General features: G+C 36.2%; 3 protein-coding genes across 3 annotated transcripts in view; all 3 read right to left on the reverse strand.

The window, feature by feature from the left end:
* Window positions 978-5,308, reverse strand: LOC18789496 (UDP-glucuronic acid decarboxylase 4). Its single transcript, XM_020556663.1, has 7 exons — window positions 3,430-5,308; window positions 2,853-3,000; window positions 2,293-2,372; window positions 2,140-2,223; window positions 1,981-2,055; window positions 1,659-1,751; window positions 978-1,397 (listed from the first exon to the last, which is right to left on the reverse strand). Exons 1-7 carry the CDS (start codon window positions 4,090-4,092, stop codon window positions 1,173-1,175), a joined length of 1,368 nt encoding a protein of 455 aa, XP_020412252.1. The 5' UTR covers window positions 4,093-5,308; the 3' UTR covers window positions 978-1,172.
* On the reverse strand, window positions 5,423-10,704 carry LOC18793808 (protein pleiotropic regulatory locus 1). Its single transcript, XM_007222819.2, has 17 exons — window positions 10,350-10,704; window positions 10,223-10,247; window positions 10,003-10,120; window positions 9,755-9,824; window positions 9,380-9,442; window positions 8,644-8,725; window positions 8,237-8,329; window positions 7,905-7,968; window positions 7,711-7,796; window positions 7,512-7,613; window positions 7,279-7,362; window positions 6,670-6,730; window positions 6,514-6,580; window positions 6,315-6,392; window positions 6,101-6,165; window positions 5,922-5,999; window positions 5,423-5,814 (listed from the first exon to the last, which is right to left on the reverse strand). The coding sequence occupies exons 1-17, from the start codon at window positions 10,481-10,483 to the stop codon at window positions 5,642-5,644; spliced, it is 1,443 nt and encodes a 480-aa protein (XP_007222881.2). The 5' UTR covers window positions 10,484-10,704; the 3' UTR covers window positions 5,423-5,641.
* LOC18788375 (putative E3 ubiquitin-protein ligase LIN-1) overlaps window positions 13,531-13,843 on the reverse strand; it is a 29,276-nt gene continuing 28,963 nt past the window's right edge. The window contains exon 17 of the mRNA XM_020556651.1: window positions 13,531-13,560. Within this exon, the coding sequence (XP_020412240.1) occupies window positions 13,543-13,560 (18 nt within the window). The 3' untranslated portion in view covers window positions 13,531-13,542. The remainder of the gene's footprint in view (window positions 13,561-13,843) is intronic.

The raw sequence follows: 13,843 nt of genomic DNA on the forward strand, positions 1-13,843 counted from the left end.
ACGGGTCCTTTCTTTGGGTGGATCAGGCCCAATATTATATAGGTTATCCAAGCCCGTTGAGAAGTAGACTCCATGTAAAATTTAGTACTTACACTTCTTTTTTACCTTCTTTTACCTTGCAGAAAAACGAAAGGAAAAAAAAAAAAAAAAAAAGAGTTCCATGCAAGCAAAGCAACTTGATTGGCAAGGAAAAAAAAAATATCAGAAAAGTAGGTTGCTTGCGAACAAAGAAAAAGGAGTGTCTTGCAAGAAAAAGAAAATCTTAGCTCCTTCTCAGGGTCTATAAAAAAGAGCATATGTGATAAGAGAAACTACCAAGAATTGGAGGAGAATTTAAGGAGAGAAAAATTTCAAGGCAAAGGAGAGAACTCGCACATTGAAACAAATTTCAAATCGCACACTCAAAAACCTAAGTGGTACAAAATCACTAAAAAACCTAAGTGGTACAAAGGCACCACCCAATCAAAGGAACTAGGTCGCTTCGATTCTGCCCAAGCATAATCTATGGTTTACCCTAACCAAATTCACCCCCAAATACTTTTTCACATCGAAATGATCCTCAAACACCACATTCCATATCGAAATCTCCACCACCAAAAGTACCAAATCAAATTCAATGAACTATGAGTTGGCCTGATTACCTCAAAAGGATACGTAGGCAACTTGGTTTTCGTTCCAAGTGCAACTACAAAACCAAACAAACACATTTTTTCTCATTACGTTCCTTTGTAATTTTAATCAAAGGGTGTTCCATTTTAATTCATTACAAGAGTTGTAGTTAAGAGATTATAGGTCGGATTTAAAATAATAAAACTCTATTATTTGAATACAGGTAAAATTGTGTGGGAGATTTTTGTTTACATTTTCCCTCAACACAAGGAATGTGCATACATGATGCTAGAAGCTTAATATTTTTTTCAATAACAAAAAATCTATAGTATATGGAAAATTTGAAGAAGTACAAAATAAATTATCACTATACTATTCTGAGAATAATCTTCCGTTGGCAAATCCCACATGCCAAATTTTATTCCTATAAGGAGTAACCAAGAAACATCACAGATATAAAGCTAACAATCAGAATTTCAATTTTTATTCTAACTTTATTTTTCACATCTATTTCTCTTTCTTCTTCTTTTTTCCTACTTTTCCTCATCAACAGTACGTGAAAATCAAGCGAAGGTTGTAGAGCCTCCTTCATTGTCTCTTGGGTCACCAAATATACGGTGTCTAAAGTCGGCGACCATAAGAGGAAGGCCCTTGCGGAGGGACACATTAGGCTCCCACCCGAGAAGCTCCTTAGCCTTTGAAATGTCTGGCTTCCTTTTATGTGGGTCGTCTTCTGTGTTGGGCCTGAACTCTATCTTTGCATTTGGATCTATAGTGTCTTGTACAACCTGCAGAAACCAGGGTCCAAATTCACATCACTGCACTTTCACTTAACACCTATCGTAATGATAAACGGCTCATCTCATCGTGACCTTCTCTTAAATATTCACAGTTAGGTAGCTTCATTCATTTGTGTCTTTCGTATTGTGAAATAGAAGCAAAAAAAAAGAAGGGGGAAATGGCAAGAATTTGAACAGAAATATGTGTACCATTTTGAGTATTGTTTGTTTGTTTGCAATTTGCACAGTAAATGAGTTTAGTTAATTTACCTGTGCAAGTTCTAGCATGGTGAATTCACCAGGGTTGCCAAGATTGAAGGGGCCCACATGATTTCCTTCCATCAGCCGCATTAGACCCTCAACCTAACACATATGCAATAATGCACAACACAAATTGTTCAAACTCTAAATTTCATGAAAATTGTTTGAACTAATACAAATGATACACTATTATAAGCATTTTGAATGGTTTTTGCCACATATGCAGAAAGCATCTTCCTTTTTCAGAATGATTTACAATTTAATGCAGAAGAAACTGTTTCACCATAACTTCACTTTGCCCATGATCAGGACAAAAAGAGGAGAAATGTACCAAGTCAGAAACGTATTGGAAACTTCTGGTTTGCTTGCCATCACCGTAAACTGTCAATGGCTCCTTCCTTAGTGCCTGTGTAGTTCATAGACGCATAAAATTTTGTAGGAAAATCAAAATGAATTCATGCTTTTTTCTTTGTTTGACAAAAAGGCACACCTGAGCTACGAAATTGCTAACAACACGACCATCATCGATGCACATACGTGGTCCATAAGTATTGAAAATCCGAGCAATTCTCACCTGCAAGATGTTATGTACATTAGACCCATGAAACCAAGGCAATAAGACAGAGAAAAATAAAAATGTTACCTCAATGCCAAGGCCTCTATGGTAATCCATGGTGAGAGTCTCTGCTGTGCGTTTTCCCTCATCGTAACAGCTCCTTACTCCTGCCAAATGCCAACAGAACCATGTCAAAAGAGAATTGCAAATTTACAATCATAGCCTAAAACACTTGTTTTGAAATAATCAAGTTTTGAACCATGTAGAGAGAACATATTTTTCAGTCCGGCCGCATTGCATTGCTGATTATATATAAGTCTCCTTTTCATGATGAGAAATGTGATCAAATATTTCTCGTCTCACCGTTACGAGAGATACAAATTAACAATATAATTAGTAAATATGGTGAAATTGATTCTAACTAGAACTAGAACTGCTATTATAGAAAATTATCTAATTATGTTCATATCATTTCGATATGTTGTCGATAGTGTCTATACTTTTACACTATCTTGATTTGCTACTGTAATAGTGTTATTTGAGAACATTGCTACAATAAATAATGAGGAGAGAGAGAGAGAGAGAGAGAGAGAGAGAGAGAGAGAGAGAGAGAGAGAGAGAGAGAGAGAGGTTTGGGATTGACTAACCGATGGGGTTGACATTGCCCCAGTAGGACTCAGCCTGAGGGTGCTGCAAAGGGTCGCCATACACCTCACTGGTGCTTGTGAGCAAGAAGCGTGCACCCACTCTTTTTGCCAGTCCCAGCATGTTCAATGTGCCCACCACATTGGTCTTGTGAACCCCAAGCTCACACAACAAATCAAGGACCCCAACCCAAAACAAAAATATCACTTTAACCACAACATATATATATATATATATATCAAACACGAATTTAACTATTTTGTTTAAGTTTTGTGCAAACTTTTTCTCTCTCTTTCTAACATCCTATCATTCAATATTCAACTGAAAATTTTGATAAATTACAAATTTTCTTATTACATACTTTTGTATGAAATAAATCTTATCTTTACTTGGTAATGAAATTAAATATTTTTTTAATTTTAAACTGAACTTTTTCCTTGTATTTGCGCAAACTAATAAATTTATAATTTGAACAGTTTCATGCATGCACATAAAATAATGAGTTACTTTAATTTTGATTTCCATTAAGCAAAAAAAAAAAAAAAATTATAAATACAAATAATTTAATAAAAAGGATATGATGGTCTTGACCGGATTGAACTTGTAATGAACAGGGGAAGCAGGGCAAGCGAGGTGGTAGATCTGGTCAACCTCCAACAGAATCGGCTCAACGACGTCGTGTCGAATGAGCTCGAACTTGGGGTTCCCAAAGTGGTGCACCAGGTTCTCCTTCCTCCCCGTAAAGAAATTATCCAGTACGATCACGCTGTCCCCTCTCGCGATCAGACGGTCCACGAGGTGGCTCCCCACGAACCCGGCCCCACCGGTCACCACAATCCTCTGGTTCTTCTTCTTCAGACCCAGCGGCACCTTCCCACCCGCGCTCATCACAGACCCAAACCCAACACCCCGGGCCTCGTAGAGCACCCTCCGGGTCGGGTTGGCCGGGAGGTCGAGACCCGACTCGGATTCGAAACCCGGGTCGTGGGTCGTCGCCAGTTCCGGGTTTGATAAGGGGAACCTGCTGAAGAAGAGGGTGGCTATGGCGATGCCAATGAGGACGAAGAGGAGGCGCTGCTCGCGAAGCAAATAGCGAATTGGGTTTGTATGGGGAGGCCTGCAATTGTTTTGAGGATCAAAATCAATGGTGGGTTGTGATGATTGGTCGGGTTGTTCATCTTGCTGATGAGATTGGGTTGTGTGGGTTCTGTGAACTAAGGACTGGTTATCGGAGCTGATCATAATTTCAAGTTGGGTTTTGTGAGTGGTTCAGATTTTGTTGGGAAAGTTATGGTTTTGATCGAAATGGAGGTAGCTAGCTTGGATTGAAACAGATGGAAAATGGAAAAAGGTTGGCAGCATGGGATGGGAGAGAGAGAGAGAGGGAGAGATGGAGGTTGGGTGTGTGTTGAGTGATATGTGGGTGGGGAGAGCAGTTTTTTGGGTCTAAGTGGTCGGTACATGGGGACTTTCATGCATGAAATTTTGCCATATAATCGTTCTAAGGCGCGTGCTTTGTGCGTGCATCTCTCTGGGTTTTAGGTCGCTTTTTAGGCAATATCCCAATGGGAGGGAGAGAGAGAGAGAGAGAGAGAGAGAGAGAGAGAGGGAGTTGCTTGCTTACTTTTGGCACCAGACTTAAGATGATTACATTTATGGCAAGGTAACTAAAACGTAAATATTGTTTTCCTTGTTTGGTAAGCACTTAAATTTAATTTGACTGGTTTTTTTGGTTTCCTCCCCAATCCCTATGCTATAGAATTCATGCTCCTACAGACAGACAGCTGTCTTGATTTCTTTTAACTTGGTCAAAATTCACGCAAAGATATATAGATCCATCATCATTCATCAAACGACATTCACAGAGCACCACGTGGCAGATGAATGAAGTGCTAACTGTGCCCCTCGGGACTAAATAGTGCGTGCGTGTGTGTCTAACCTCACATCAAGGAAAGAATGTAGCGTTGCCACATGCTGTAGTTTTTTTTTTTTTTTTTTTTTTTTTTATATAAATAAATTTTTTTAAAAAAATTTAAAAATTTAAAAATTATTTTAAATAAGGATATTATTTATTGAGATTGACGATAATATATTAAATTCACATAAACTAAACGAATGCTAGAACTCGAACCTAAAACCTTGTCTAATGAGTCCTTTGCATCTATTTTAAGGAAGGAAAGAATGTAAAAGACGAATGTGAAATTGAAACAAGTGCAAAAATGGTAGAAGTTGAGGTTTTGGGCTTTGAGTAGAAAGAAAAAGAACAGATTTGCAAATGAGCTTCTTAAGGCAGATGCCATTTGCTGATTGAACTCTTCTCCGAGATTTATGCAATACAGAGTGCATTGGGTCTGGAAACAGTGTTAAACAACACTGCATCGCAAGCAAAGGCAAATCCTGTGTTGGCTGTCGCTTAACATGCGGGCAGTCCATAAATTAAAGATTAAATCCCCTCCCTGTTAGTCAAAAAAGCCGAGGATGGACACAAAGGGGATTTTGAATCTTTTTCACTTGAAAAAAAGAAGAAATTTTACTATGAAAAAAACAAAATTTTCTAGTGCTTGACAAATTCTTTCCGAATCTAATTCAGGCACATGTTCGAAATACATTTAACTGGGAGTAGAAAATAATACATCAAAATTTGTATAGTTCCTATCTCGTAGCAACAAGCAGCACGACAACAGTAGAAAGCCTTCACCAAAACAGTAGATAGTGAATCACTTGTGAAATAATATTACACATTTTGATATTACATGTCACAAAAGAGAGCAACAGCAAAGGAGGATTGACACTAGAACCGTCGAATATCTTTAGGCGGCCTGAAGTTGAGGGGATGAGTTTCTGGAGTGGCATTTTCGTCTTGTTTCCACATTTTGATCGTCTTATCAGCTTCGCAACTAACCAGCCTTGTACCAGTGACATCGTAGGAAAGAGCATATATAGCAGCTTCACTATCCAGTGAGCCTGTAATAAAGCATCTCTAGGTGTTAGCCCCCCTCCATGCTTCAGTAAACCGTAAAAGTAGGGAAGAAAACATAAAATGGTAAAAAGGCACAACACAGTGGACATACCAGGCTGTACAATTGTTTGGGATTGCTGAAAATTATGACCGCTCTTCCAATCCCAAAACCAGACACTACCATTGTCACCTTCAATAAAACAAATGGGGGAAAGGTTTGAGTTACCAAGTTTTATGAAACAAAAAAAAGGAATCAAAAAGTGTCCTAGCTGATATGTTAAAAATCCATACCTCCAGTGGCCATAACTCCATCCTCATTGACAGCCATTGCGTTAATTATGGTTTTCTGCTGAGAGCTGCTCAAAGACAACAAATAATTTAGGAACATTGTTATTAATGAAACTCACTAGAGAACTAATATAATTTATAAGAAAAAACAATACTCAACCTAAATACTGTTGATTTCTCAGAAAATTGAAAAAATTAAGTTTATTAAAATACTCACAGCATGTTGTGTAAAAATTCGCCTTTAGGAAGGTTGAACTTCTTAATGTTGTCAGCTGATGCAGATGCAAAACAATTTCTGGACAACCAAACACAATTAGAAACGACATCAAATCATACAATTTAAGGGTGTGTAATAATCTACACTAGCAAGATAATTCACTGCACATGAAGTAACAAGTACATGTACTGGTACATACTCTTTAGGATGTTGTGCCATTGCACGCACAGATTTCTTATGGTGTGTGAGGGTTGACATTGTTTTCCCTGCAAGGAATGTAAATTGATACTTAAAAAATACTTTTAAAGAGGGATTACCAAAACTGAGTTGCAATTAGTTAAAGAACATAAATTACCATATCGTAGGTCCCAGAACTTGATGGTTGAGTCATGAGAGCCAGTAATAACTTGTGGATCCTGGAAATATGAGGCAACAAAATTTAAGAACTATTGCCTATTTTAACCATATAAAGAGCACTGGATGAAAATAACAAAAATAGATATCTAACTTTTGAAAAAAAAAAAACAACAAAAAGATAAATAAAAATTCATAGTTGTACTTGTAGTTTTAGCATAAAAGTAGAAATTCAAAGTGCCAGTAAATTCAATTCTCTGCAACTTGTTTATTAGCTGTGCTTTAGGGAAGAAATGAGAGCCAAGGATTACAGGATTCAAAACTTTTATAAAGAATGATGTAACAGTGAAGGCTACCTAGCAAGAAATTGTTAACACTTGCATTTGATGCCACATATGAGGAGAGCAAAAATTCAGCCCAACATTAAATATGAAAAAACTCTGAATCCCAATCATCTATAGATACAGCAGCAAAAATATAAGTTACTATTACGATGATGACACCAGCAAGAATAAAGTAATTATTCTGAACTGTTTGAATTTATGTATGCATGGATACTCTGCAATACAATCAGAACAAGGAAAATTGAATGAGTAAGGGTTTTTCATACTGTTGGTCGAGTAAAAACTGAGCAAACTGTGTTATCATGTCCCGACAATGCATGAACTTGCATCTTGCTTCGAATATCCCAAACCTGAAATTTTATTGCACCATAACATAGGTATCATTACCACAATGCCACTCTGATACAAATTACAATAATGACTTTGCTCAATCCCTAAAAGTACTTCATCCATTAAAATATGCAGGAAATGAACTTTACTAATAAGACAAAGTACATACCCTGCATACAGAATCACGTCCCCCAGTAAGTAAAACATCAAGAGTGGGATGAAGAGCCAAGCAGTAAACACCACTTAGATGACCATGATATGAACGGATAACCTACACAAAAAATTATGTTGTAACAATCAGTATTCCTTAGAGAACAGTTAGAATGAGGCTCTAAGAAAAAAAAAGTTGGTTTAATAGAAGTTCCAACCTTGTTCTGTTCAAGGTCCCAACATTTAACTAGTTTGTCATCACCAGCAGAAAACATATAGGTATGCCTGCTGCTAACAGCAAGTCCTGCAAAAAACCAATTATTGTTACCAACACACCCAACACAGTCATTAACCACAGCATGGATAACCAAAAGCATGCAATCCCACCAGCAATAATTCAAGAGAAACGAACCTCGTATTTGTTCAATATGTCCAGTCAGTGAAAGCTGTAATGTTCCAGTTCCTACATCCCATATCTGACCAACCAAAATCAGAACAAACACAACCCAACATAATTTTACAATAAAAACCCAAAAAATGCTCCTTCAGAAATTTTCGTTTAAGTATCAGAAAAAGAAGACCAAAAAAAAAAAACAAATGGCAATTGATTTTAACTTCTAGAGAGGAGAAAACATTGCAGGAAAGGGGGAATAGAAAAACTTGAGTTTCTCTGACAGCATAACAATAACACATGAACCAACTCGGATAGGCCAACTTGGACAAATGAAGCATAAAGTTCAATACCTTGATTGTACGATCTGCTGAGCCAGTGCAAAACCATTTATTACTTGGATCAAAGGCAATAGATCGTACCCATCCCAAGTGGCCACTAATGACCTGCATAATCAAATGGAACAACGGCTTATAAACAACAGTATGCATAATCTTTTTCTTTCTTCTCATATGCAACATTAGCATAATAGTACGTGAAAACAACTCACAAAGATGCAGGCCAATCTTATCAACTCGTTAGACACAAAAATGCAGAACCAAGGGCAACAAAAATATAAACTAGCACTCATATAACATGAAGTGCTGCATTCCTAATAACATTCATCTAATAAGAATCTCCAAGTTACTCAGACAATAAAAGCCCTAGCACTTTTCTTGCTGCACCTAACTGTGTAAGATTAAGAACACATTGTTCGTACCCTGTAGATCTTCCAAGGAGCATGCCAAACAGGACGTGGCCATCTGCTAGGAATTCTTTCCATTAAAGCCGATGTTGAATACCTAGAGAAGAGAAAAGTGACAGTTAAAGAAAAAATGGGCTGCATTTTCCATATTAGTATTATCAAGATTAGAGAAAATGAAATGAAAGATGGTATAGAGCATCAGCCAGCTTGTAATGTTTAGGAACTTCAGTTTTCATAAAATATCCCATTAAAAAAAAAAAACCTAATAAAAACTTCAATCTAAAACACTTTGGAAGCACATAATATGATGCCAACTAATACAGTCCTAACCCGGCATAATGCATGCAGATGCTGAAAAATGGCCACGACATGCCTAAATTTCAGGTAGTAGAAAGTAAACTGATGAAAAAAGTATTCAACTGTATCAAAGGGATTCAAACCAATGTAATGCAGATCTACATTGAAACATCAAAATTACCATAATCATATCTAACTCTTTGAACATTTTGACTGGTATTCTATATTGCCAAGAACATCCCTAGGGTGATTTTTATCTAACGTTGCAGATATTTCTCCCTTCACCAACTCCAAGCAGCCCAAGAATTGCATAATACACTGCTTAGGCCAAGTACTGAGCTATTAAAAATGTACTGCAGTCTGGAATGAAAACAAAAACTGAAGGCAAATCGCTTGTTTAAGTCATGCATTCTAAGTGCATAAAACAACTCAGAGAAGAACAAAAAGCTCAAACCTTTCAGATGACCCTGGAGCAGAAACAGCTAGAGTGCCTCTACCTGAAATGCCAACATCATTCCTGGAAATAAACAAGGACATGATTATCACAGTTCACTCCACAATCAAAAGTGTCCTCAGTAGAATAAATCATCAAAACCTATTTACATTCCAGCAACATTAGAAACATAGAAACTTTCAAATTCCACAAATCACTCATATAATTCTCATATATGATTTAGATATTTAGCCCAATCACTTTGAACAAGAGAAGTGGAAAACTATAGTACATGAATATGCAAATATCTTGTGAAGGGGGACAAGTCAAAATATCTGAAACATTGAGAGATTAAATAAAGGCATAAGAAACCATTAATACAACAAGACTACTTACGGTGCCCTTGGTGCAGATGGACCAACAACCAACGCATTTTGAGCTCCTTCCGTACTTGAGTTCCTAGAATCTTCACGACGCACATGATATCAAGCAACAATTTTAGCAAGTTACAATGTCAATATAGAATACCCAAATAAATGCAATTTCCCCAAAACAATAAGCTGAATAATCCCTACTTGTAGTTACAACTTACAAGCAACTGCTTACAAATATCATTTTGAAATTTTAATCAGAACAAAGAATACCTGGAAGGGCAAGAGCACTGGAAGGCCCTTGAGGACCGCGACCCAGTGCACTGGACTCAGCCCGGCGGGGCGGTTTTTGACTAGCCATGGGTTCAATTCCTCCGTACTCCACGCTTATCTAATAATTCAACCAAATTTTTTATTATAATGCAATATTATTCAACTCAATAATTTCACAGCTTCTAAATCAGAAACGAATTAACAAAATTAAGACACTAACCTTGTGGCTTGTACGAATTCTTTTACTGAAAAAAACAAAAACAAAAAACAAAGTATGCAATAATTAACATTACAAATTTGTCAAGAGGCAAATAAGAAGAGATAGAAATCAAAGCAAATGGCGGTACCTTTCGGGGTCAGGAGGGGCGAGTTCACCATGGGCAGGAGAGAAGAGATCGCGAGCTCGCTTGAGGGATTTGAGACTGAGCTTTTTCAGCGACTGTGGCTCCACTGGCTCCATCTCTAAGGTCGGCCCAGGCATCGTCTTCTATATTCAGGCAATGCGGTCTAGGGTTTAAGGCCAGTCACTCCGAGCCCTAGTTGGAGGAGGGGGAAGCGAGTGAGAGAGAACAAGAAAGTCCTAGTCGAGAGGCTAAGGGCCTGCCTATTTTAGGAGACGGCGCGTTTTGTATATTTGGTCATCCGGCCGGGCTGCCCCGCGAAAGACAAGCTAATGTTAGTCGGTTCAATATGCTAACTTCAGTAGGCAAATCTAATCTAATTTTCAATAATTCTTTTTGGTTGGAAATTAATATGTAATCTCTATATATAAAACAAAAAGTAAAGAATGATGAAATATTTAAAATATTAGAATATCTTTTTAGTTAATATAAATATTAATAATTAAAATTATTAATTAAATTAAAATAATATGATAAATTAACACTTTTTCATATTAAAAATTTCTAAAATAAAAAATAAAGGGCTTTCTTGGCTTTCTTTTATTAACTTGTTTTTAATTTTATAGATAGGTGCTTGGTTTAGGGCTTCTTTTTTTTTTTTTGGGGGGGGTTATAAGAAAGGGAAATAAAGCTTCTATTCTAAAGCCCGAAGAGAGTAAAGAATAGAAACCAAGAAACCAAGAGAACATGAGGAAATCAAAACTTTTACATTGCATGACTTACCTAGGCAGATAGACGAAGGTAAAAATATGATGAGTTTCAAAAAGGCGAACATGCCATTTTTCTTCTTTTCCGCGGACAATTCTAGAAACCAAAATCTCTAATAGGCAGATCACAATAAAATGTACTAGTCTTGAAAACACACAAAATATGAACAGATAGATTATACTAGTTTTATATACCCTGAAGTATTGCATGATATGTTGCGATAAATAAAAATAGTTCATGCTTGTTGAATATGTAGGAGTTCAACAGAACTTTGAATGCTACTTTTTATTTATTTATTTATTTATTTGGTGATAGATTTTATAGGCTTGTAACTCAAGTGGTTAAGAGCATTTATCCATTCATCCGAGATCTTAAGTTTTATTCTCCTCTTTCAATATCACTTCTTAAAAAAATGGAATCAAAGATATTGGTAATTTAGGTGAGATACTGGAGTGAACTAAATATGTTTTCTCTGTGGAACAATAAAGTGTAATAACTATTTATGGAGGCAGTTTTGTTATGGAATACTTTAGAGGAATTCTTTACCAACCGACACATCTAGTGCTAATGTGAGAAGGTAAAATGTCACTTTTTTTTCTTCAAAACAAAACCAAAAGTCAAGTGGGATTTTAATTGATTGTTTTGAAGGTTAAAAGTCAACTAGTATTCAATAGGATTTTTACGTAATTAATAGAAGTCAAGCGATATTCAATTAGGATTTTTAAGTAATCAATACAAGTCCAGTGATATTCAATTAAAATTTTTAAAAGATAAGAAAAAGTACAGTGATATTCAAAACCTTACCAATTTTGAGGTATTTCATTAAATGGGTTCACCCTCGTATGCATGATTCTAACGTTTGTTCTATTTTGTTTTTTGTGAAAAGATGAAAATCACGGCTCTTCTTCTTCAGAAAGGGATTGATTGTTGGGTGTGGCAGTTGTCTAGGCTTCTATGTCTTCTTGTTCAAGATATGACAGAGGAAGAAGAGAGAAGAGCAGCACACCTGTTTGAAATGATGTTGAGATGGAGGTGGAACTTGGCATTAGGGGATTAATTGAGGATGATGATGATTGTCTAGGCTTCAGAGAAACCCAAAAATAAAACCACCAAAGAAAACAAAGTATGTGCTGAGAAAAATGCCCCAAAACCAAAAGAATGGGAATTTACAAGGGCAGGCAAAGAGATTATGGACGATGTTATCCTGAAATATCCACAGTGGAGGTGCACTGCAGTATGAGTCAATTGATCCCATCTCCAACATCTATAATTAGGTTTTTTCGTTTCTTTTATATCCTTTGTATCTAAACAAACAAAACCAGTATTATATTTGGGATATAGGATAACTATGTGCAATTGCATAGCAAAACAAAATATAATTGCACAAAAGAGAGTCAAACAGCCTATCCTATATAAACATCGGAGGCAGACTCGTTACTAATTTGGGTCATTTTGAGCATTGTGTTTATACTGATTTGTACATTTTATCAATGCTTGTGTTTCATAGTAGCCCAGCTGGTGATTCATTCTTATAGAATCCATGTTACATGATTTTGTTTCATATGAAATCCTATAGCAAATCTTTTGATTTTTTTGGAGAATACAAAAAATTCATAAGTGATTGAAATCCTATTGAAACCCATTACATTAAAATCATATAATTACAATCTATTAAAATCTCAACTGAATAATTTTACATCTTTGTCAAGAACTACTTTCTTATACTCTCCATCCAATTCGATCATGAATTTTCCACAGAATTCACATGTTTATATTTCAACAATCCAATAGAATCATGTTTGAGTACTAGCAGTCAATTTTTTATTTTTTTTGAAGGAGAATGTTGTGTCTGTGGTTGTGGTTGTTCGGTGTTATAAACAAGTGTCAACCCAAATTTCAATTGTCAAAGTTTCATTGAAATTGAAAGCCCAAATCAATCCTTTTTCATGTTCAAATTTCACAAAACCTACTTCCGTCCTAAGTTCCAACTCAGCACCAGCACTGGAACAACTCCAACAATGGCAAGCTCATTTATCAAACCTAGAACTCACATCACTCAGTTAGATGTTAAAAATCCGGGTTCATACTTTCAAATCCATAAGAAAAATATTATTTTTGTTGACAAAATAAAAAGCCTTATATAGGTTTAATAATTGCAGTCTTGTGTTTGGCTTGAAATACCAACAGTTTGATTTGATTCAAGGTAATAATAATGGCCCCGTTTACTCTTTTGATTTACACAGAGATGATGAGTTATCGTATTTATCAATATTTATGGGTAAATCAAGCAACATTTTTTTATACACAGATTATGAATATAAAATGCAGTGCACAAACAATCACATATTACATGCTTGAATTTAAAGCATAAACATGAAGCATCATCCTTCTTTGTTGTCACAGACGTGCCTGCTGGTTGATGAATTTCAAGCTATAGGGGGATCCAACCCTGTTTTAGTTTGAAATTATAGCATAATTGGTATGAAACCCCTTTTAATCCTTATATAAAAAAACTTGTTCAATTCTTAATGTGCGCACCTTGATCGCCCCATCTCGGTGCCACATAAGATAATGTCATTGGCCGTGAGGAGACTGGTAATTCTGCCCACTTTCTGCTGAGCCCGTGAAGAACTTTTGGAGAACTGATTTCAGCCAAGTGCATGTTATTTGTGCAATGGTCAAATGCAGTTAATAAAACTTCAATAATCATCAGGGATGCTGTCAGAGGTGTT

Source organism: Prunus persica, chromosome G1 (genome assembly GCF_000346465.2).
Source record: "Prunus persica cultivar Lovell chromosome G1, Prunus_persica_NCBIv2, whole genome shotgun sequence".
NCBI lineage: Eukaryota > Viridiplantae > Streptophyta > Magnoliopsida > Rosales > Rosaceae > Prunus > Prunus persica.

Excerpts from the sequence above, each read along its gene's own strand:
- LOC18793808 (XM_007222819.2), bottom strand. The coding sequence starts at position 10,483 with ATGCCTGGGCCGACCTTAGAGATGGAGCCAGTGGAGCCACAGTCGCTG. Across the intron at positions 7,614-7,710 it reads GGGACCTTGAACAGAACAAG|GTTATCCGTTCATATCATGG; the intron begins GTTGGAACTTCT and ends TTTTTTGTGTAG. Across the intron at positions 6,731-7,278 it reads CAGTTTTTACTCGACCAACA|GATCCACAAGTTATTACTGG; the intron begins GTATGAAAAACC and ends TCATATTTCCAG.
- LOC18789496 (XM_020556663.1), bottom strand. The coding sequence starts at position 4,092 with ATGATCAGCTCCGATAACCAGTCCTTAGTTCACAGAACCCACACAACC. Across the intron at positions 2,373-2,852 it reads GGGCAATGTCAACCCCATCG|GAGTAAGGAGCTGTTACGAT; the intron begins GTTAGTCAATCC and ends GGCATTTGGCAG. Across the intron at positions 2,056-2,139 it reads TTAGCAATTTCGTAGCTCAG|GCACTAAGGAAGGAGCCATT; the intron begins GTGTGCCTTTTT and ends TGAACTACACAG.